Source organism: Giraffa tippelskirchi, chromosome 6 (genome assembly GCF_054371585.1).
Source record: "Giraffa tippelskirchi isolate mGirTip1 chromosome 6, T2T-mGirTip1v1.2.pri, whole genome shotgun sequence".
Taxonomy (NCBI): Eukaryota; Metazoa; Chordata; class Mammalia; order Artiodactyla; family Giraffidae; genus Giraffa; species Giraffa tippelskirchi.
In genome coordinates this window covers 41,836,323-41,861,151 of record NC_137280.1, presented here as the reverse complement: position 1 = coordinate 41,861,151, position 24,829 = coordinate 41,836,323, and the positions used below count along the sequence as shown (strand labels likewise).

Below are 24,829 nucleotides of genomic sequence, written 5' to 3'. Positions count from 1 at the left end.
TCTCTTGTTGCAGAGCACAGGCTCTAGGTGCGTGGGCTTCAGTATTGCATTGCTGCACATGGGCTCAGTAGTTGTGGCGCACTGGGCTTAGTCACTCCGAAGCATGTGGGCTCTTCCCGAAGCCATGTTCCTTGCATTGGCAGGCAAGTTCTTAACCCCTGGATAACCATGGAAGTCCCTCAACAGGATCTTAACAATTTTATTGTATTTTTTTCTTTTTTTGGCTCTGCCATGTGCAGCTTGTGGAATTTTAGTTGCCTGACTAGGGATTGAACCCAGGCCCTCAGCTCTGAGAATGCAGAGTGCTAACCAGTGGACCACCAGGGAATTTCCATTGACAATTTTAAACAATGGGAGGAGAGGAGATCAACTAGAAAATTATAGTGAGTATCCAGAAGTTTAAAAACTGAAGAGAAGTGACTAGTGAGATGTGAGGAAAATTTTAAAAGGATGGATCCTATAAGTCAAATAAAGAAAATGTATCCAGGAAGAGGGTATGATTCACTGGATCAAGTGATACTGAATTTTCTACAGCTCTTAGAGATCAAGTCCACGTCCACGTGTGTCTAACTCTTTGCGATCCTATGAACTGTAGCCCGCCAGGCTCCTCTCTCCATGGGATTCTCCAGGCAAGGATACTGGAGTGGGTTGCCATGCCCTCCTCCAGGGGATCTTCCTGACCCAGGGATAGAACCCACATCTGCAGCGCCATCTGCATTGGAGGGGAATTCTTTACCACAGAGCCACCAGGGAAGACCCCTTAGAGATCATGGAATCATCTTAATAGCTGGTATCTGTATATATTGGTACAGTAGTTTACAGCATCAAAGTGTATTTATTGGTACAATAATTATATAGGTTGTCGTGTGAAAAAAAGAGTGTAATGATAAATTAGAGCATATGTTTTATGCTATGTTTTTCTTAGAAATTCATAATCCATATTAGTGTATAGATTAGTATGTAGCTCTGAGAAGTCCATGCGGGTAAAAAACTGATATTTTTTTAAAACCAGAAATTTCCCTAATTGTGCTTTAGAAAGTGGTGGAGAAACAATTCAAATCAAAATTTCTGACTCCAGAGCCTGAATTTCTACCTGTACTGTATTGAATTGTCCTACAGTTATACCCACTAGCCATATTTGGCTATTTGAGCATGTGAAACATGACAACTCCAAACTGAGATGTTTATAAATGTAAAATAGACATTGTATTTCAAAGACATTTAAACAATGTAAAATATCTCAATCATTTTTATATTGACTACAGGTTGAAATGATATTTTGGGTTGTTGATATTTTTGTTGTTTAGTCACTAAGTTGTATCCAATTCTTTTGTGACCCCATGAACTATAATCCTCCAGGCTCCCTCTTTCCATGTGAATTACCAGGCAAGAATACTGGAGTGAGTTGTCATTTCCTTCTCCAGGGGATCTTCCCAACCCAAGGATCCTACCTGAGTCTCTTGCATTGGCAGGCGGGTTCTTCACCACTGAGTCACCAGGGAAGCCCTGATATTTTGGATATGTTGGGTTAAATAAACTATGATATTAAAATGAATTTCAGCTTTTTCTTTTTTAAATGAAGTTCCTAGAAAATTGAAAATTTCATATGGGGCTCTTTCACTTAAATAAATAGAGACTTGGGACTTCCCCAGCAGTCCATTGGTTAAGACTCCTTGCTTCCAATGCAGGGAGTGTGGGTTCTATCTTGTCAGTTCAGTTCAGTTGCTCAGTAGTGTCCGACTCTTTGCGACCCCATGAATCACAGCACACCAGGCCTCCCTGTCCATCACTAACTCCCGGAGTCTACCCAAAATCATGTCCATCGAGTCGGCGATGCCATCCAGCCATCTCATCCTCTGTCGTCCCCTTCTCCTGCCCCCAATCTTTCCCAGCATCAGGGTCTTTTCCAATGAGTCAACTCTTTGCATGAGGTGGCCAAAGTATTGGAGTTTCAGCCTCAACATCAGTCCTTCCAATGAACACCCAGGACTGATTTCCCTTAGGATGGACTGGTTGGATCTCCTTGCAGTCCAAGGGATTCTCAAGAGTCTTCTCCAACACCACAGTTCAAAAGCATCAATTCTTCAGCGCTCAGCTTTCTTCACAGTCCAACTCTCACATCCATACATGACCACTGGAAAAACCATAGCCTTGACTAGATGGACCTTTGTTGGCAAAGTAATGTCTCTGCTTTTAAATATGCTATCAAGGTTGGTCATAACCTTCCTTCCAAGGAGTAAGCATCTTTTAATTTCATGGCTGCAATCACCATCTGCAGTGATTTTGGAGTCCCCAAAAATAAAATCTGGCACTGTTTCCACTGTTTCCCCATCTATTTTCCATGAAGCCATGGGACCAGATGCCAAGATCTTAGTTTTCTGAATGTTGAGCTTTAAGCCAACTTTTTCACTCTCCTCTTTCACTTTCATCAAGAGGCTCTTCAGTTCTTCACTTTCTGCCATAAGGGTGGTGTCATCTGCATATCTGAGGTTATTGATATTTCTCCTGGCAATCTTGATTCCAGCTTGTGCTTCTTCCAGCCCAGCGTTTCTCATGATGTACTCTGCATATAAATTAAATAAGCAGGGTGACAATATATAGCCTTGACGTACTCCTTTTCCTATTTGGAACCAGTCTGTTGTTCCATGTCCGGCTCTAACTGTTGCTTCCTGACCTGCATACAGGTTTCTCAAGAGGCAGGTCAGATGGTCTGGTATTCCCATCTCTTTCAGAATTTTCCACAGTTTATTGTGATCCACACAGTCAAAGGCTTTGGTCAGGAAACTACAATTCCACATGCCATAAGGCAAGACCAAAAAAAAACGTTTCTTAAAAAGAACGTTGAAAAAATTAAGTAGAGGCTTTGATAAGTAGAGACTGTCTATAGAATGTATTTCTTAGTGCTGTTGTGATCGAGAGATTTCCCCTTATTTTTTATTCGGGGGTAGAAAACATTGCCAGGATACCCTGCATCATACAGAGTTGGTTCATTTCCAGGAGGAAATAGAAACAGAATTCTTCCCCTGGGTTCCCAGCTGTTTGTAGACATATCCTTATACTCCTACACAATGTTCTTATCGCTTTCACTTTGGGCAGATGCATTTTATTAAAAATATTGGCTAATTGGCAACTTGTTAAAGACATACACCAGAAGGCTTTTTTTTTTTTAAATAAAGCAACAAAATTATGTGATCACAGAGAGTCAGCCTGGACTTCAGCATTTAACAAACTGCATGCCCTTACAGGGTGAGACAGTACAACGTTGATGCCTACTGTCAGACAGTCATACTAATCCTGTAATACATGAAATACCAGTCTAAAAAATCTCAAGGGGCTACCAAGATCTTCTAAGTACTTTCAAAGCTCTAAAGGATTGTGTTAGTCACTCAGTCGTGTTCAACTTTTTGTGACCCCATGAACTGTAGCCTGCCAGGCTCCTCCGTCGGTGGAATTCTCCAGGCAAGAATACTGGAGTGGGTTGCCATTCCCTTCTCCAGGGTATCTTCCCAGCCCAGGGATCCAATCCAGGTCTCCTGAATTGCAGGTATATTCTTTACCATCTGAACCACTAGGGAAGCCTAGGATTAGAATTGTCTAACATGTTTCCAATCCTGAAATCTGCTTCATTTTAGCTCTCCACATGCCTTCAGGCCTCCCTAATTTACTAATTCTGTAAAGGGAAGAACTCTTCATGAGTAAGAAGCTTCTTTACTAGTAATGTTACGTTGTGTCCACTGCCTCAAAGTGGAGTGGAAATCTGACACTCATCCAGGGTCATTTTCTTGATACCTTATCTTTTATTTCCTTAGGCCTAGTCCTCTATATTGTTTACAAATAGGACTTACTTTCCATGGGACTACTGAGTCTGAAGGAACAATTCCTTCTGACTCACTACTCTTTTTCTGAGTAGCATAAACGTCCTGCTTTTCCAGCTAATGTTACTGAGCACTTAGCTAGTACCTGGTTTCCTTTTAAAGTCTTTACATTTATCAATTCCTTTAATCTTTCCAAGGAGCCTGTAATGATGGTATTGCTAGCATACCCAGTAAACAGAAAACTGAGGCATAGTTAATCCAAGGTCACACAGCTAATGGGTATATATGGTAGGGGCATTTCAACCTAGGTATTCTTCTTTTTCTTTAATGTATTTATTTATTTGGCTGTGTCGGGTCTAGGTGTGCCAGTGATAAAGAACCAGCCTGCCAATGCAGGAGACATAAGAGACATGGGTTCGATTCCTGGGCCAGGAAGATCCCCTGGAGAAGGAAATTACAACCCACTCCAGTATTCTTGCCTGGAGAATCCCATGGACAGAAGAGCTTGGCAGGCTATGGTCCATGGGGTCACAAAAAGTTGGACACAACTTAAGTGACTTAACACACACAAACACGCCAGGTCTTAGCTGCAGTGGGCAGGATCTTCAATGATGGTTGTGCCAGGGTTCCAACCAGGTCCGCTCCATTAGCAGCACAGAGTCTTAGCCACCGCATCATCAGGAAAGTCTCCAACCTAGGCATTCTTAAGGGCTACAATATAGTGCTTTGATGACTCAACATTTCAGCCTTAAGGCAATAATAAATGTGCAAAATTAAAATATAAAGGGTTTGATAACACTGGATGTGTTATAAACAGAAAGGGTTTTAAAGGAAACTTTTTATTCAATTATAACTCACATACTGAAAAGTGCATATATCACGTTCCATGAATGTTCATAAAGTGACCATTGATGCAACTGTCACCTACATAGAGAAACAGAACATAACCAGACCCCCCTCCCCTCAGTCCCCTCTTGTGCTCCAAGGTAAGTTTGAAAATTCAAAATAAGTATTCACCTATTGTTGTGAATACAGGAAGCCAATGGGCTTCCCTGGTGGCTCAGACAGTAAAGAATCTACCTCCAATGTGGGAGACCTGGGTTGGATCCTTAGGTTGGGAAGATACCCTAGAGAAGGGAATGGCAACCCACTCCAGTATTCTTGCCTGGAGAATCCCATGGACAGAGGAGTCTGGGAGGCTACAGTCCACAGGGTCGCAAAGAGTTAGAGGCTACTAACACTTTCACTTTACTGTTGTACAAGCTGAATTTTTATAGTCTATTTCAGGTCCTGACTGAAATTCTTTTCCATAATAACATACTCTTTCTAGAGCAATAATTTCAAACTTTGGTCCCCGAACTGGCAGCCTTAGTATCACTCACCTGCAAACAAAGAACTTGCAGATTCAAGGATCCCAATCCAGACCTACAGGACAAAAATTATGGGTGTGATGCCCAACAAGCCTCGGGACTGATTCTGACACTCCTTAAGATTGGAAAAGCACGGATCTGTCTGTTGAGTTTTGCTTCCTAATTGCATAATAACTGTTAAGAATATACTAGGATTTAAAGTGTTATGCTAGAAAAATAGTGACATTTTAATCATCTCTTTTGAAGTACAAACGGGTAAAATGTTTTTCCATTTTAATTGGAAAAGTTAAAAATGTTTTATTTTTCTAGTTAAAACACCTCCCCCACTTGGAGGTAGGGGAACTCTTCTATTCTTGTGCTAAAATGCAACATTGTTAGTTAAAATGGAAAAGAGCCTGCGGCTGGGAAAGACTAAAGGCAGACTGACAACAGAGGACCAGATGGTTGGATGGCATCGCCGACTCAACAGACATGAGTTTGACTAAGCTCCGAGAGATGGTAAAGGACAGGGAAGCCTGGAGTGCTGCAGTCCATGGGGTCGCAAACAGTCGGACACGACCGAGCCACTCAACAACCACCTCCAGTCCTCTCTCCGGGTCTAGTCTGAACTTGTCTAGTTTACCAACAAAGCAGCGCTACAGAGTGGCGGGTGAATTCAACATCCAGCGGCTCGGGTCTCGGCCAATCCGAAGCCAGGCTCGAGCCGCTCGCCCATCCCGGCGGTGTTTGATTGGTGTTTTCCCTCAGGCGGAAGAGGGCCCTCCCCACCGTGGGCTCCGCCCCGCGCGACGCGAGCCAGTTGTTTCTCCGCGCCGGAAAGGCCACAAGCAACGCAAGCTGTTTAATATGGCGGAGGATACCGCCTCTGCGGCTCAGAGCCCGCGAGGGCGTGCGGACGGGGAGGATGCGGGTTCCCCGGAGGAGCGGGTGGCGGACATGGTGACAGATGATCAGGAGCAGTTTGAATGCCAAGAACTGCTCGAGTGCCAGGTACAGCCGGGGGCCCTTGAGGAGGAGGAGAACGCGGGCCTGGTGGCTGAGGCAGAGGCGGTAGCTGCCGGCTGGATGCTCGATTTCCTCTGCGTTTCGCTTTGCCGGGCTTTCCGTGACGGCCGCTCCGACGACTTCCACCGCACCCGCGACAGCGCCGAGGGTGAGTGCTGGGCGCGCCCGGGACGGGAGCAGGAACCGCGGCGGGCGACTGAGGCCTGGTTTGCAGCGCTGTACCTCAGGGGTCGGGGATCGGGCTGCTTGCTGAGGGCCCTGGGCTCGGAGTCAATCTTTGGTTCGAATCCCGCCTCCGCCTCTCATCGGCTTCTCAATTTTTCTCAGATTCATAAATTTTACTAGTCGGTAAAATGAGAATAACCCGTTGAGTTGATAAGAGGATTAAGTGAGGTAAAATGTACAAAATTGCGCTTAACCCAGTGTCCAGTTCCTTTTTTCTCCTTAGGCGCTTGCATTTCTTGCTTTTTTCTGAGGTACTCCTGTAAACGCTTTTTTTTTTTTTCCAGCAAGTCACTGAGACCTAGGCATCAGTGTTTTGCATTACTCTATGAGCTGTTTAAACCTCATTGAGCCTGTGTGTGTGAAAGTTGCTCAGTCGTGTCCGACTCTTTGCGACCGCATTGTCTATACAGTTCATGAAATTCTCCAGGCCAGAATACTGGAGTAGGTAGCCTTTCCCTTCTCCAGGGGATCTTCCCAACCCAGGGATCGAACCTAGGTCTCCCTCATTGCCGGCTGATTCTTTACCAGCTGAGCCACGAGGGAAGCCCTCATTGAGCCTGCTGCTTCAGAATGAAAGTAACTGACAATGAAGTCTACCACCTATGCAAGACAGCCTGTGAATGATGGGCAAAGACATTGATGCCTACAGAAGGCTAGCTGGCTTTGAATGATAACCGAAAGATACTCCGGTATTAATATTTATTGGAGTTGGCTCTTAGCTTATTGCAGTGGATCGCAACCCCAAGATAGAATTTAATAGAAAATTAAATACTTCAGAAAACCATGTTGACACATTTTAGCTTCACAGTTATCCCATGAGTGAGGCGAGTAATCTCAGTTTATGGAGGAGTGATCTAAATAACCTAAAGCATTGATAGGTTAAGAGGGTTGGTCCAGACATGTGCCTTATCTTCCAGTCCAAATACCTTTCCCCTATGTCACAGATAACACTAGAGACAGAGTTCAGCTCAGTTCAGTCGCTGAGTAGTGTCCGACTCTTGGCAGCCTCATGGACTGCAGCACACCAGGCTCCCCTGTCCTTCACTGTCTTCTGGAGTTTGCTCAAACTCATGTCCATTGAGTCAGGATGCCATCCAACCATCTCATCCTCTCCTGCCTTCAATCTTTCCCAGCATTAGAGTCTTTTCCAATGAGTCAGTTCTTCTCATCAGTCGGCCAAAGTTTTGGAGCTTCAGCTTCAGCATCAGTCCTTCCAATGCATTCAGGTATTAGTTTCCAATACCATTTTCCATAGAAATGGCCCGATTGCAAGACAGGGACAGGAAATATACAAGTTGAACCTGGAGCATCTTGTGACAAAAAGTAAGGCGGTGCTAAAAGCAAAACAAAACCCCCAAAGAAACAAAGCTCCACAATTATGGGGGCACAAAGGGCCCTAGGAGCCAATTGCAAGAGTTCCCAATAGCCCAAGCAGACATAAGAAAATAAAAATATGGTTGACCCTTAAACAACACAGGTTTGAACTGCACCTGTCCACTTACAAGCCAGTTTTTTTTTTTTCCTCAGTAGTAAATACTACAGTACTACACAGTCTGTGGTTGGTTAAACTGTGCATTCAGAGAACCGACACTGGAATTTTCAACTGCTTGGAGGGTCAGTGTCTCTAACCCCCTCATTGTTAAAGGGTCAACTGTAGTGTTGTATTATAACCCAAATTATTTAAAAATATCCATAAAGTCCACACTGATGTAAATAAATGCTGGAATAAATATACAAGTGGGAGAAGAGACAGATCTCCAGTGCAGAAGAATTCCAGGTAATTCATGTTTCTACTCTGTCCTCAAGGAGGTGGAGCATAAGTCCCCACTCCTAAAGTGTGGGCTGTATAGAGCACAGTATAGAAAGGGGAAGAAAGTAGAGAAAACTGACAAATACTGCCTCACCCAGGTAATCAAGGTCAGCATCAACAGTGATAGTTGGTAGCATGTACACTTGATATAATGTGATGAAAGTGGGACTTTGCCACTGTGATCTTCCTCTACAAACCCCATAACGTAGTCTAATCACAAGAAAAATATCAGACAAATCCCAGTAGAGAGATTCAGTTTACAAAATACCTCAAAACCTGCAAGGTCATCAAAACCAAGGAAAGACTGAGAAACTGTTATAACCAGGAGATGCCCAAAGTGACATGATGACTAAATGTAATGTGGTATGCTTTGACTGTGGATCACAACAAACTGGAAAATTCTAAAACAAATGGGAATACAAGACCACCGGACCTTCCTCGTGAGAAATCCATATGCAGGTCAAGAAGCAACTGTTAGAACCGGACATGGAACAACAGACTGGTTCCAGATCGGGAAAGGAATACATCAAGGCTGTATATTATCACCCTGCTTATTTAACTTCTATGCAGAGTACATCATGAGAAATGCTGGACTGGATGAAGCACAAGCTAGAATTAAGATTGCCGGGAGAAATATCAATAAAGATATGCAGATGACACCACCCTTACGGCAGAAAGTGAAGAAGAACTAAAGAGCCTCTTGATGAAAGTGAAAGAGGAGAGTGAAAAAGGTGGCTTAAAACTCAACATTCAGAAAACTAAGATCTTGGCATCTGGTCCCATCAGTTCATGGCAAATAGACGGGGAAACAATGGAAACAGTGAGAGACTTCATTTTTGTGGGCTCCAAAATCACTGCACATGGTGACTGCAGTCATGAAATTAAAAGGCGCTTCCTCCTTGGAAGAAAAGCTATGACCAACCTAGACAGCATATTAAAAAGCAGAGACATTACTTTGCCAACAAAGGTCCGTCTAGTCAAAGCTATGGTTTTTCCAGTCGTCATGTATGGATGTGAGAGGTGGATTATAAAGAAAACTGAACGCCAAAGAATTGATGCTTTTGAACTGTGTTGTTGGAGAAGACTCTTGAGAGTCCCTTGGACACAAGGAGATCCAACTAGTCCATCCTAAAGGAAATCAGTCCTGAATATTCATTGGAAGGACTGATGCTAAAGCTGAAACTCCAATACTTTGGCCACCTGATGCGAAGAACTGACTCATTAGGAAAAACCCTGATTCTGGAAAAGATTGAAGATGGGAGGAGAAGGGGACAACAGAGGATGAGATGGTTGGATGGCATCACCGACTCAGTCGGCATGAGTTTGAGTAAACTCCGAGAGTTGATAACGGACAGGGAGGCCTGGCGTGCTGTAGTCCATGGGGTTGCAAAGAGTTGGACACGACTGAGTGACTGAACTGAACCCTGGATGGGAACCTGTGGCAGAAAAAGGACATTAAGTAAAAAGTAAAGAAATCTGAGTAAAGCATGGACTTTAGATAATAATGTATCGATATTGGTTAATTAATGTAACAATGCTAATGTAAGATGCTAATAACAGGGTAAACTGGGTGGAGAGTATTATATGGGACCTCTCTACTATCTTGGGGCTTCCCAGGTGGCGCTAGTGGTAAAGAACCCATCTGCCAGCGCAGGAGATGTAAGAGACACGGGTTCGATCCCTAGGCGGGAAGATCCCCTGGAGGAGGGCACGGCAACCCACTCCAGTATTCTTGTCTGGAGAATCTCATGGACAGGAGCCTGGTGGGCTACAGTCCATGAGGCGCAAAGAGTTGGACAGGACTGAAGCAACCTTGTATGCATGCACTCTACTATCTTCACTACATTGTATAAATTTAAAACCATTCTTAAAAAAGTTATTTAAACAAAAACCAAAGACCTTTTAAGGTTCTAGCCCAAGAACTAAGGAATAATCTAGGTCACCTCCATTATTTTAAGGTTAAAGGCACAGAAATCCAAAAAGAGAAAACTGTTTTCCAAGTTGCATTTCTAAATCAGTGACAGATACACAAATTGTGAACTTAACATTGTCTCTGTATGCCATTTTTGACTGACAGGACTCCATTTTATCTCTTATAGAATTACATTTACTACACTTTTCAAGAATTCAAGAATGTAAACCATTTGCAACTCTAGATGCTTACTAGAAAATTCTTAGCTTTTTCATTCAAACTCAGAATTGTTCTCCCACCTCACTTCTGTCAGATAATGCCTTTTCCAGACTGATACTCCTAACCTATCGCCATTGTGGGAGGCAGTGTAGGATTGTGATCAAGAGCTTAGGCTCCATCGTTAGTTGTCTGCAGTTTTTTGTTTGTTTTTGTGGGTGTGTATGTCTGTGTGTTTTTGGCTGCACGGCTTGTGGGATCTTAGTTCCTTGATTCCCTGACTAGGGGTGGAATTTGTGCCCCATGCAGTGGAAGCACAGAGTCCTAACCACTGGACCACCAGGGAATCCTTGTAAATTGTCTGAGTTTGATTCCTGATGCTTGTTTATCGTCACAAGCCGTGAAGCAGGGACTTGATACCACCACAGTTTCCACATCTGTAAAATGGTAGTAATAATGGCGTCTACCTCACAGAGCTGTTAAGAGAAGCAGATGAACTGATATTTATAAAGCAAGGTTTCTCAACCTCAGCATGTTGACATTTTGTACCACATAATTCTTTATTCTGTGTATGCTTGAGGGTGAAGAAGGGACAGGGTGGAGGTTCCCTGATGCATTGTAGGATCCCTGACCTCACCCACTAGGTGACACTCAGTCGGAATGTCTCAGTGTGACCATCAGAAATGCCTCTGGACATTGCCAAATGTCCCTTAGGGGACAGAGTCACAACACCCCCAGTTGAAAACCACTGCTCAGGGCTTAGAGTAGGTGCCTGGTATTTTAGTAATTGCTTAAATATAGTTGTTATTGTTGTTGGTCATTAGATCCTCTGGTGTCTTTCTGTCAGTAGTATTTGGTTACAGATATGGGAAAAGCAGATAGCTGGCTTCAACTTGGGTAGATTTTCATTGTTTTGTTTTATGCCTAATAGGTACAAAGAGCAATTCTTCTCTAGAATAGATTGGGCTTTTCTTCTGTTTTGCTCCTATTCCATGCTTACCCTTTATGACACATTAAAATTTTAATTAGTCACCTGCCTACCTTTTTGTTTTAATTTGTGTCTTTTCAGACTAAAACCTTCCTAGGGGGCTATCTATCATTCAGTCATGAGCCCCTACCATTGGCCAGCAGTAGATATTCTGTAAATATTGAATAAGTTGTGTTTAAATTTTATATAAGTTTTGTTCTCTTTTTGAATCCTGTTATTTTATGACTATATTTGGTCCAGATAATCTCTGGTATAGCATAAGGTTATGGCATATTAAAATTGAGGAAATAAATGAAAATAAGTATTTGTTTCATCTGCTTAGCAGCTGCAGGACTAGTTAATTTAATCTTTGTCTTTTATTGTACATAGTAAACTCACTGAAAACCAGGATTATGGTTTACTCATCATTGTACGTACTCACTACCTAGCATAACATCTGGGTGGGTGTTCAAATATTGGGGAGATTAATATAAATACATGTTTTTAAAATAAAGTTTTGTAAACTGAAGAGACGCTCATTCAACTGAAACCTTGAGAGAAATAATATATTTCCTATTACGTTAGACATCTTAAGGTATAAAATAAGTTTCCATCTAATGATTTGACATATTTTACAGTTTGGATCTAAATCTCCCTTTTCATTAGTACAGGATAGTACCTGTGAAAGTACGTAGTTTTAAAGATTGATAATTCTGTGTATGAAACATCAGTTGTATTTTGAAGGTAAAGTATTCATTGTTACTCACTTTCGTTCTGATTTCTTAAAAATTGTCTATGAATAAAGCATACAGTTCTAAATTTATGATAATCTTTGCGTGATGTTTGTTAACTTATTAGTCAACAAACCACACAGAGCAGGGCCAAGTTTGGAGTTTTGTTTTAATATTTTAATCTACTTTATTCACTTTCAGCTATTATCCATGGACTGTCTAGTCTAACAGCTTATCAATTGCGAACTATATACATATGTCAGTTTTTGACAAGAATTGCAGCTGGAAAAACCCTTGGTAAGTATGTTTTTATCTTATACGGGACATATTTCAGTCTATGTCTGAAGCTGTGACGATGAGAAGAAAGAGATGGGAGCTATCATTTGTTTTTGAGAGTTTGCCCACTTGTATTTGGCCTGTACATCTATACACAAGCATATTTAAAGCTAGTTAAGGAAATATCCCTATCTTCTTGGAGCAATGATTCTCAAATTTTTGCTTACTTCAGAATTATTAGAGAACTTGTTAAGAAAAAGAATGATGTATCCCCTTCCCCATCATGAATTTCTGATTCACTAGGATGAATTATATTTACAATAAGTTCCCAGATGATTCTGGTGCTGCTGTTATGAAACCATGCTCCATATACTCTGTTTTAAAGATAACATTCAGTTCAGTTCAGTTCAGTCAGTCAGTCGTGTCTGACTCTGCAACCCCATGGACTGCAGCACGCCAGGCTTCCCTGTCCATCGCCAGCTCCCAGAGCTCGCTCAAACTCATGTCCATTGAGTTGGTGATGCCATCTAACCATCTCATCCTCTGTCTTCCCCTTCTCCTTTTTCTTCAATCTTTCTCAACATCAGGGTCTTTTCCAGTGAGTCAGTTCTTTGCATCAGGTGACCAATGTTTTGGAGTTTTTCAGCTTCAACATCAGTCCTTCCAATGAATATTCAGGGTTGATTTCCTTTAGGATGGACTGATTTGATCTTGTGTCCAAGGGACTCTCAAGAGTCTTCTCCAACACCACAGTTCAAAAGCATCAATTCTTCGGTGCTCAGCTTTCTTTATAGTCCAACTCTCATATCCATACATGACTACTGGAAAACCCATAGCTTTGACTAGACAGACAAGAGGCTCTTTAGTTCTTTGCTTTCTGCCATAAGGGTGGTTTCATCTGCGTATCTGAGGTTATTGATATTTCTCCCAGCAATCTTGATTCCAGCTTGTGCTTCATCCAGCCCAGCATTTCGCATGATGTACTCTGCATATAAGTTAAATAAGCAGGGTGACAATATACAGCCTTGTCATAATCCATTCCCAGTTTGGAACCAGTCTGTTGTTCCATGTCCAGTTCTAACTGTTGCTTCTTGACCTGCGTGCAGATTTCTCAGGAGGCAGGTCAGGTGGTCTGGTATTCCCATCTCTTGAAGAATTTTCCACAGTTTATTGTGATCCACACAGTCAAAGGCTTTGGCATAGTCAATAAAGCAGAAGTAGATGTTTTTCTGGAACTCTCTTGCTTTTTTGATGATCCAGCGGATGTTGGCAATTTGATCTCTGGTTCCTCTGCCTTTTCTAAATCCAGCTTGAACATCTCTAAGTTCATTCACGTACTGTTGAAGCCTAACTTGGAGAATTTTGAGCATCACTTTGCTAGCGAGTGAGATGAGTGCAACTGTGTGGTAGTTTGAGCATTGTTTGGCATTGCCTTTCTTTGGGATTGGAATGAAAACTGACCTTTTCCAGTCCTGTGGCCACTGCTGAGTTTTCCAAATTTGCTGGCATACTGAGTGCAGCACTTTTCACAGCATCATCTTTGAGGATTTGAAATAGCTCAAGTGGAATTCCATCACCTCCACTAGCTTTGTTCAGAGTGATACTTCCTAAGGACCACTTGGCTTCACATTCCAGGATGTCTGGGTCTAGGTGAGTGATCACACCATTGGATTATCTGGGTCGTGAAGATCTTTTTTGTACAGTTCTTTGTATTCTTACCACCTCTTCTTAATATCTTCTGCTTCTGTTAGGTCCATACCATTTCTGTCCTTTATTGAGCCCATCTTTGCATGAAATATTCCCTTGGTACCTCTAATTTTCTCGAAGAGATCTCTAGTCTTTCCCATTCTATTGTTTTCTTCTTATTTTTCTGCATTGATCACGTAGGAAAGCTTTCTTATCTCTCTTTGCTATTCTTTGGAACCTAGCATTCAGATGGGTATATCTTTCCTTTTCTTCTTTGCCTTTTGCTTCTCTTCTTTTCTCAGCTATTTGTAAGGCCTCCTCAGACAATCATTTTGCCTTTTTGCATTTCTTTTTCTTGGAGATGGTCTTGATCACTGCCTCCTGTACAGTGTCACAAACCTCTGTCCATAGTTCTTTAGGCACTCTGTTTATCAGATCTAATCCCTTGAATCTATTTGTCACTTTCACTGTATAATCGTAAGGGATTTGATTTAGTTCATATCTGAATGGTCCAGTGGTTTTCCCTACCTTCTTCAATTTAAGTCTGAATTTTGCAATAAGGAGTTGAGTGCATATTCACTCATAATCACTCAATTAAACTATGGTAACTTTGTGGTGTCTCTTACTACTGTCATACATTACTGGCAACCAGGATATTTCAAACCTCTTATTTGACTTTGACCTCAGCACTTATTTAATAAGGTAATATGATTTAAGCTATGATGTCTTTTTCCTTTGTCTTCATAGATTATTTTAGACTGTAATGACCAAGCCTGGTTCAATTTTCAGTAATGGCTAATATTTACAGCATAGTCATTTAAAGGACCTTCTGATGCAAATAATTGCATATTTATATTGGGATTTGCAGTTTACGAAAGGCTTCACCAACAATCTCTAGTGGTAGACAGTATTACATGAAGCTGTTTACTTATGAACATGTTGTGTTACAGGAAATCCCAGCCTGTTGGTACCACTCTCAGGACTCTCGCTAATCCAACTCTAGCTTGTGTAGCGTCAGAAGGTCCTTTAAATGACTGTGCTGTAAATACTAGCCATTACTGGTAAACTGAACCAGGCTTGGCCATTACAATCTAAAATAAACTATGAGGACAAGAGAAAGAGATATTATAGTTTAAGTCATATTCCCTTATTGAATAAGTGCTGAAATCAAGCTCAACAAGAGGTTACAAATATGATAGTTGCTAGTAATGTATGACAGTAATAAGAGTCACCACCAAGTTATCGTAGCCCAAACGACTAATATCTTTAAGATATAAAAAAAGGGTGAAAAAATTTCCTATTTTGTGTGTGACTCCATGGTTTAATCTTGAAGTTCCCCAGAGTACATCTTAGATATAATAGGCCAGGGTTAGTGAACGAGAATCAGTAGATTTCAGATGAGTCAAGCAGGATTTAAAATTTCATTTTAATTTATATTGGATTTTCAGCTATATATAACCCTTCTGCTTATTTTTTTAGTGGCTGCTGTATAGCAGCACTGCCTAATAGAAATACAAAGTAGGCCACGTGCATGCAAGCTAAGTCTACTCAGTCGTGTCTGACTCTTTGTGACCCTATGGACTGTAGCCCGCCAAGTTTCTCTGTCCATGGGATTCTCTGTCCATGGGTTGCCACGCCCTTCTCCAAGGGTTCTTTCCCACCCTGGGGTCGAACCAGAGTCTCTCATATCTCCTGCACTGGCAGGCAGGTTCTTTTACCACTAGCGCCACCTGGGAAGCCCAAAGTATGCTGCATATATAATCAAAACTTTTCTAATAGCTATATTAAGTAAAATAGAAATAGGTAGAATTTTAGCAATGTCTTATTTAACCCGGTATTTCTAAAATATATGTCAACATATGATTGATATAAAACGAGATATTTTACCACCTTTATTTTATTTTTTTTGCAGTAAGTCTTTGAAATCTGATTTGTATGTCATACTTAAAGTACATCTCAATTTGGATTAGCAATGCTTTAACTGTCCAGTAATTACATATAGCTAGTGGCTGCCTTATTAACTTTATAGTCTCCTGCTCCACCTGGTTTTAAAATATGGCACATGTCTTAAAGGGGAAACTTTTGTTTATGGCAGGCTCCACTTTCTCATGGAACTTTTATGTTAAGATCTGTGCAACTGGAAGTTTTCCATACTTTTCCACCCCAGCTTCCTGAGCTGCCCCAGAACTCAGCAAAAGCTTTGTGGGGAAATGCTAGCCGTCTGTGTTCAGTTCCTCTATTTCCAGTCCACCATGCTGGCCCCAAGGAAACCACCAGAAGCTCTTCTCTCTCTTACCCCCAATAAAGACTCCCTGCCTGGAGCACACTGGCTCTTCAGCCTTTTCAGCAAATGAGCCCAGGGAGGAAAAGAGCTGTGAATCATCAGCTCACCTGAGAAGGAATCTCTTTCTAGGATGTATTCCACCTAGTTCTCAGAGTTTCCACAGCTGTCTCCTGTCTTCAGCAACATGATTTTGCAGTTTGTCCCCCTTTTTTTTTTGGTCATAGTGAGAGTGTTGCCCTGCTGCAGTGTCATGCATCCGATCTGAAAGTGAAAGTCTACACTGTAAAGTTTTTTATCATTTTTCTTTTTGATTTATTGATTTCTAATTGAGGCCTAATTGCTTTACAGTGTTGTGTTGGTTTCTGCCATGCAACAACGTGAATCAGCCGTAGGGATGCAGGTCTCTTCCCTCTTGGACCTCCCTCCCGCCTCCCACCCTATCCCACCCCTCTAGGTTGTCACATAGCACCAGACTGAGCTCCCTGCACTATATAGTGACTTCTCATTAGCTATCTATTTTATGCATGGTAATGTGTATATTTCAGTGCTGCTCTCAATTTGTTGCACCCTCTCCTTCCCCTGCTGTGGCCATATGTCTGTTCTCTATATCTGAGGCTCATTCCTGCCCTGCAAATAGATTCATCAGTACCATTTTTCTATATTCCATATATATGTGTTAATATACAATACTTATTTTTCTACACTGTAAAGTTTTTTAAGTTAAGATCTAACATACATACAGTTTTTCTGTATGTCACATTTATAAGAAGGAAGGTAGATTAGCAAGAAGGGTTGGATAATGTCAATCAAGAAAGACTTCTTAGGAAAGATGAGTGTTGAAATGAGGTGTAATATATACTGAGTGAATAGATTAGCGATTAGAGGTACAAGACATGTAAGACATACATGGTGAAGGTTCTGAATTTCGAAAAGAAAAGTTTGTGTGTAATTTGTTAAGTAGTTATCAGCCATGGTGAGTGTTTCATGATGATAACCTGATCAAAATTCTATTTTAAGAGAGTTTAACAGTAGTACAAATATTATCTCATTAAATATTCACATGGTATTTACAATTGTGGCATTTTATAGATGAAAAAACTGAGACTTAGAGAGGTGAAATAGCTTTTCAGCACCCCAAAGATGATACATGATAGAGTCTGGAATAAACTCCGAAGTTTTTAAAACCACTATATAATACATTGCAACAGATACGGTGATGAGAAAGACGAATAAAACAATGACTCCTTAGATTTTTAATCCTTGATAATTGGAAGAATGTTGGTAGAGAGATAACCTGAATGCCTGTTTCAAATATCTACGAAATATATAATAATGATTTCAATTAGTATATGCTAAGATCAGATTTCTATTTGAGGTTTGTTACACTGCAGTTAGAATTATAAACCATTTAAGAATTCTGTTACTGTGATACCTTATGTAAAATGTTTCTTTCGGCTCTTAAAATCAATGCATGTGTATATATACTGGCTGCTCTGGGTCTGTGTTGTGGTGTACAGGCTTCTCTTGTTGCCGTGTGTGGGCTTTCTCTAGTTTCAGTGCAGGCCCAGTACCTGTGGTATGTGGGCTTAGCTGCCCCACAGCACTAGGGATCCCAGGTCCTAAACCAGGGATCAAACCTGAGTCCCCTGCATCGGAAGGCAGATTCTCAACTACTGGACCACCAAGGAAGTCCTTAAAATAAACATTTTAGTAGAGAAAAGCTTTAAATGTTTTGCGAACTCGTCTAGCATTTTCTATTTTAAGTTAATTTTAATGAGGAAATTAACTTGAAAGATCTTTCCTAAACTGGAATATATAAGAGCAGTGCCTGGCAAATAGAATATAGTCAGTCAATGTTTAAAGAAAGTAATTGATAAAAAATTAACAAGTTAAGTTCTTCATAGTTTTCTAAGATACTTGTTTTTATTTTGGTTTAAAAGATGCACAGTTTGAAAATGATGAACGAATTACACCTTTGGAATCAGCCCTGATGATTTGGGCTTCAATTGAAAAGGAACATGACAAGCTTCATGAAGAAATAGAGAATTTAATTAAAATTCAGGTATGAGTATTCTTTGTGTTTATAATTATTATTTTCCTAGAAAATAAAAGCATGGCATTTAAAGAAACTAAGAGCTACTGTTGGACAATGAACCTTTAGTAGAATTCAATATAATTATTCTCTTTAGAAATTTGACATGAGCTCTAAGAACTGGAGTTAGTGTTTGTTACCTAAGTGCATATTGCCCCCACTTTGGAAAATAGGGCTTCCCAGGTGGTGTGAGTGGTAAAGAATCCACCTGCCAATGCAGGAGATATAAGAGACATGGGTTTGATCCCTGGGTTGGAAAGATCCCCTGGAGTAGGAAATGGTAACCCATTCCAGTGTTCTTGCCTGGAAAATTCCATGGTCAGAGGAGGCTGGCGGGCTATAGCCCATCAGATGTATTTAAAGATCACTAAACTTAAAAAACCAGTGGTTTGTGCTCTCCCACTCAAGGTTATCAAATGATAGAAAATGAAATGGATTTTTGTGATTAAGAGAATGTAAAATTAAAAAGAATGTAAAATTTAACTATATAGATATAGAAAATTTTACAAGTAGCCTATTGAAGAGTGAGAAACTAAAGACAGTCATCCAAAGATAGAAGGGCAAATACATTTTGCTTACAGGCAAAGCACATTCTCAAGATTTTCATAGTTAAACTAAAATCCAGGTGGTGTCCCACCTTCTCAAGAATTAATCATTGATGGTGTGGTGACTGTCAAGTAGAATTAAGCCTGAAGAAAATGGGCAGAAACATGACTGCTTCTTTTAAGAATTTCAGCTCAGGCCAAAGGAATCTATCATGTTATCCCAAACTTTTGGAGGTCTAGGGGAAGCAGCCTTTGTTAAATATGCTAGTATAAAGTTGAGCAGGTTACCATGAAATACATAGCAAACATGTAATAATATATTGCTTACTATTTGAAGATATTGTTCTAAGTACTTTCATCAGTCACTCAGTTCAGTCGCTCTTTTTGACCCCATGGACTACAGCCCGCAGGCTTCCCTGTCCGTCACCAACTCCCGAAGCTTGCTCAAACTCTTGTCCATCGAGTCGGTGATGCCATCCAGCCATCTCATCCTATGTCGTCCCCTTCTCCTCCTGCCGTCCCCTTCTCCTCCTGCCATCAGTCTTTGCCAATGTCAGGGTCTTTTCAAATGAGTCAGTTCTTCCCAATCAGGTGCCCAAAGTACTGAAGCTTCAACTTGAGCATCAGTCCTTCCAATGAATATTCAGGATTGATTTCCTTTAGGATGGACTGGTTTGATCTCCTTGTGTCCAAGGGACTCTCAAGAGTCTTCTCTAACACCACAGTTCAAAAGCATCAATTCTTGGGTGCTCAGCTTTTTTGATGGTTCACCTCTCACATCTATACCTGACAACTGGAAAAACAATAGCTTTGACTAGATGGATCTTTGTTGACAAAGTCATGTCTCTGCTTTTTACTATGCTGTCTAGGTTGGTCATAGCTTTTCTTCCAATGAGCAAGCATCTTTTAATTTCATGGCTGCAGTCATCATCTGCAGTGATTTTGGAGCCCAAGAAAATAAAGTCTGTCACTGTTTCCATTGTTTCCCCATCTGTTTGCCTTGAAGTGATGGGACCAGATGCCATGATTTTAGTTTTTTGAATGTTGAGTTTTAAGCCAGTTTTTTCACTTTCCTCTTTCACTTTCATCACTTTCAATTAAAGAGACTCTTTAGTTCCTCTTTGCCTTCTGCCATAAGGGTGGTATTGTCTGCATCTGAGGTTATTGATCTTTCTCCCGGCAACCTTGATTCCAGCTTGTGCTTCATCCAGCCCAGCATTTCGCATGATGTACTCTGCATATAAGTTAAATAAGCAGGGTGATAATATACAGCCTTGTCATACCCCTTTCCTGATTTGGAACCAGTTCCTTGTTCCATCTCCAGTTCTAACTGTTGCTTCTTGACCTGCATGCAGATTTCTCAGGAGGCAGGTCAGGTGGTCTGGTATTCCCATCTCTTTCAGAATTTTCCACAGTTTGTTGTGATCCACACAGTCAAAGGCTTTGGCAGAAGTAGTCAATATAGCAGAAGTAGACATTTTTCTGGAATTCTTTTGCTTTTTCTATGATCTAGCCAATGTTGGCAACTTGATCTCTGGTTCCTCTGCCTTTTCTGAATCCAGCTTGAACATCTGGAAGTTCACGGTTCATGTACTGTTGAAGCCTAGCTTGGAGAATTTTGAGCGTTACTTTGCTAGTGTGTGAGATGAATGCAAAATTGTGTGATAGTTTGAGCATTCTTTGGCATTGCCTTTCTTTGGGATTGGAATGAAAACTGACCTTTTCCAGTCCTTTGGCCACTGCTGAGTTTTTCAAATTCACTGCCATATGGAGTGCAGCACTTTCACAGCATCACCTTTGAGGATTTGAAATAGCTCAACTGGAATTCCATCACCTCCACTAGCTTTGTTCGTAGTGATGCTTTCTAAGGCCCACTTGACTTCACATTCCAGGATGTCTGGCTCTAGGTGAGTGATCACACCATCGTGGTTATCTGGGTCATGAAGATCTTTTTTGTATAGTCCTTCTGAGTTTTCTTTCTACCTCTTCTTAATATCTTCTGCTTCTGTTAGGTCCGTACTGTTTCTGTCCTTTATTGAGCCCATCTTTGCATGAAATGTTCCCTTGGTATCTCTATTTTTCTTGAAAAGATATCTAGTCTTTCCCATTCTATTGTTTTCCTCTATTTCTTTGCACTGGTCGCTGAGGAAGGCTGTCTTATCTCTCCTTGCTATTCTTTGGAACCCTGTGTTCAAATGGGTATATCTTTCCTTTTCTTCTTTGCCTTTTGCTTCTCTTTTCTCAGCTATTTGTAAGGCCTTCTCAGACAACTATTTTGCATTTTTGCATTTCTTTTTCTTGGGGATGGTTTTGATCACTGCCTCCTGTACAATTGCATGAACCTCTGTTCATAGTTCTTCAGGCACTCCATTTATCAGATATAATCCACTTGAATCTGTTTGTCATTTCCACTGTATAATTGTAAGGGGTTTGTTTTAGGTCATACCTGAATGGTCTAGTGGTTTTCCCTACCTTCTTCAGTTTAAGTCTGAATTTTGCAATAATGAGTTCATGATCTGAGCCACAGTCAGCTCCCGGTCTTGTTTTTGTTGACGTAACCCGAATACAAATAGTTTTGTTTTCTTTTTTTCAATCAATTGGGGGAAATAAAAAAGGCCTGTTTATAAAATGCTTATTCAAAAGCATCTGGCTTCCTGGGTTTCTATTAGTGATTCTCCTAGGCTCCTAAATGGCAAATTTTATATACATATATATACATATATCTCCTAATCATCTCAAATACCATCCGTCTCCTGTCTTATTTCCCTTTTGTTTAAAATTATTATTTTGGTGAGTCGTCAATATATATAATGTAGCTCCTAATTTATTAGTAACTAAATAGAAGAGGCCAGTGAAAAATTTTCATGTCTTTTTGGACCACAATTACTTCATCTTTGAAAAGCTATTTTATATCATTTATGAAATCAAAATTGTTAAACTGTGTAAGAATATTTTAGATGAAATAGTTTAGACCTTACCTGAGTTATTTTAATATTAAACAGCAGTTAGATATTTTAAAAAGCAATCTAAGGTATGTATTTGTCGTTCTGATTTTTAGGCTATAGCCGTTTGCATGGAAAATGGCAATTTTAAGGAAGCAGAAGAAGTCTTTGAAAGAGTATTTGGTGACCCAAATTCTTACATGGTAATTATTTATATTAGAATTTTAGAGCTATTTATATGGAATAAGAAAAATTGAAAGAACATTGGGAGGGAAAAGAAATGCTTTCTCTTTTAAACAATATAGTTTAAAAAAAAAAAAGTAGTTCAATAGAAATGTAATGCCAGTGATGGATGTGATTTTGAAATTTTCTAGTGGCCACATTTAAAAAGTAAGAAAAAACAAATAAAGCTAATTTTTTTAGCAATCCATGTGAAAAAGCTTTGGTGAGATATTTTGCACTCCCTTGTTTGGACAGTCAGCCCTCTGTATCCTGGGTTCCATATCTAGGGATTCAACCAACTGCAGATCAAAAATATTTGGGGGGAAAAGTTCCAAAATGTTTCAAAAAGAAAAACTTGAATTTGGCACACTCTGGTAACTGTTTACCTAGTATTTACCTTATGTTAGGTTTTATAGGTTATCTAGATATATTTAAAGTTTACAGAAGGATGTGTGTAGGTTATATGCAAATACTGCCCCTTTTTTATATGGAAGACTTGAGCATCCTTGGATTTTGGTATCAGAGGGGAGTTCTGGGGCCAATTCCCTACCAATACTGAGCAACAGCTGTATGAAGTCTTTGAAATCTGAGGTGTATTTTACACTTAAGTCTAAATTCAGGGCTGACACATTTCAAGGACTCCATGACTAGTGGCTGCCATATTGAGCAGACAGGTATGGAAGAATGCATTATAAGTTGCCTGTTTTTCTAATGGTTTCTTATGTGATCACTAGTCTTTCTGTGTATGTGTAATATTAAGGTCAATAGAAGTTAATTTTTAAGTATTAAAAACAAAGTGTTGTGGGAGTCAATTAAGCTTATCAAAGAAGTAAAGATAGTTTCATACAGTTTTTAGTAAACTTTTAATTGAACAATGGCATACCTTTAGTAGAATACATATAGCATAAGTAGATGTATTTTCGCAAAAGGAACACACTTTGTGTGATGACCTCTTAGGTCAAGAAACAGAACATCACCAGCACTCTCTATTCACTGTCCTTCCCACCTTCTCAAGGGTAACCACTCTCCTAACATGTAACATCCAAGATTAGCTTTACTTGTTTCTGAACTTTATATAATATAATCACATAGCAGGTTTCTGTTTGTCAGAAAGATCCACAGCATTGCTTGTAACAATTGTTTGCTTATTCTCATTGCTACATTGTAGGAATATACTACAGTTTATCCATTGTATTATTGATGGACATTTGAGTTATTTCCAGGTTTTGGCTGTTAGATTCCTTTACATGTCTTTTGTACAACAAATACGTGTGTTTCTATTGGTAATACTTAGGAATAGATTTGAGAGGTTATAAATATATGCACATATTCAGTTTTAGTAGATAAGGTGAAATAGTCTTCCAAAGTAGCAATATCAGTTCTTTCAGCAGTGTGAGAGAGTTCTAGTTGCTTCACAGACCGTGTCTGTGGTTTTCATTTTAGTCCCTCTGGCAAGTATTTAGTCATTTTGACAGTGAGGTAGTGCTACCTTATTGGGTTTTAATTTATGTTTCTTTGATGATTAATGAAGCTGAGTACCTTTTCACATACTGGTATGGGGAAGAGGGGAATCACTTTAATTCATTGAGGAACAGAGCTTTTAGTAAGGCTCATTCTATCTCTAATTTGCCCCTGTTCCTAGGGTGTACTTCTCCAGAGATTTCAGCTGAAAACCTGATGTTTATTGGGTTCCTTGCCCTAACTTTTTTGCCTTAGCACTGTAAGGTGACTAAAAACTCCACTCTGCTTGTACTTCACAGAAGAGGAAATTTTATGGCCAGTAAACATAAAGAGAAAATGCTAACCTTACTAATACTTGTTATCAGAGCAGTACCAAGTAATATGGGCTGCCCCAGTGCCTTAGCAGTAAAGAATCCACCTGAAATGCAGGAGCCACAGGAGACATGGTTCTGTCCCTGGGTCGGGAAGATCCGCTGGAGCAGGGCATGGCAACCCACTACAGTGTTCTTGCCTGGAGAATCCAATGGACAGAGGAGCCTGGTGGGCTATAGTCAACAGAGTTGCAAACAATCAGATGCAGCTGTAGTGACCTAAACACGCACCACGTGCGCACCAAGTGATATTTTGAAATAACGTTTCCTATACCTCAGAGTGACAATGATTAAAATGTCTTAGAACACCAACAGTTGGCTCAAAATATGGAGAAATTATAGCACTGCTGTACCTTCTTCTCAGGACTGTAAATTGGTACTTAAGCTTCAGAGAGCATTTTAGCAAAATCGATAAGCATGCATTCCAGCAATTCCACTTATAGATAAATACCCTAGAGTAACTGTTCTTACTTTCACTATATGCTTTTAAAGTCATGAAGCTTTATTTAAAAAATACAAACCGAAAAAAAATTCAGGCCCAACTGTGAAAATTGCTCTGAGATAGAGCTTGAGAAGTAAAAACTTTTTTTAAGCATTATAGCTTAATTATACAATCAGCATTGAAAGAACTAAGAAAAATTTGTACTATTCACAAGAAGACATGTAGAAAAATGTTTAATAGAATTGTGGAAATAGAAAATAGCCTAGATACTTAAACAGGCTGGAAGGAAAGATGAATAAATGGTATTTTTGATCGGTGGAATACTATTCAACAGTGAAAGTAACTAGTAACTCTATAAGTATCAAATCAGTGTGGATGAATAACATAAACATAGAGTTGAGCAGAATAGAGAAAGGTTCAGAAGAATACACATAGTATAACACCATTTGTATAAAGT

At 40.2% G+C, this 24,829-nt stretch overlaps 1 protein-coding gene across 10 annotated transcripts in view; it reads left to right on the top strand.

Moving 5' to 3' along the window:
* Window positions 1-5,994: 5,994 nt before the first annotated feature.
* The window catches only part of TERF1 (telomeric repeat binding factor 1), a 43,076-nt gene continuing 24,241 nt past the window's right edge, over window positions 5,995-24,829 (top strand). For 7 of the 10 annotated variants that reach the window (XM_081501685.1, XM_081501682.1, XM_081501681.1 and 4 more), the window contains exons 1-4: window positions 5,995-6,338; window positions 12,253-12,348; window positions 18,238-18,359; window positions 21,993-22,079. In XM_081501685.1, coding sequence (XP_081357811.1) covers window positions 6,032-6,338; window positions 12,253-12,348; window positions 18,238-18,359; window positions 21,993-22,079 — 612 coding nt within the window. In that variant the 5' untranslated portion in view covers window positions 5,995-6,031. The remainder of the gene's footprint in view (window positions 6,339-12,252; window positions 12,349-18,237; window positions 18,360-21,992; window positions 22,080-24,829) is intronic. The other 3 variants (XM_081501688.1, XM_081501687.1, XM_081501686.1) reach the window with 1 other exon arrangement.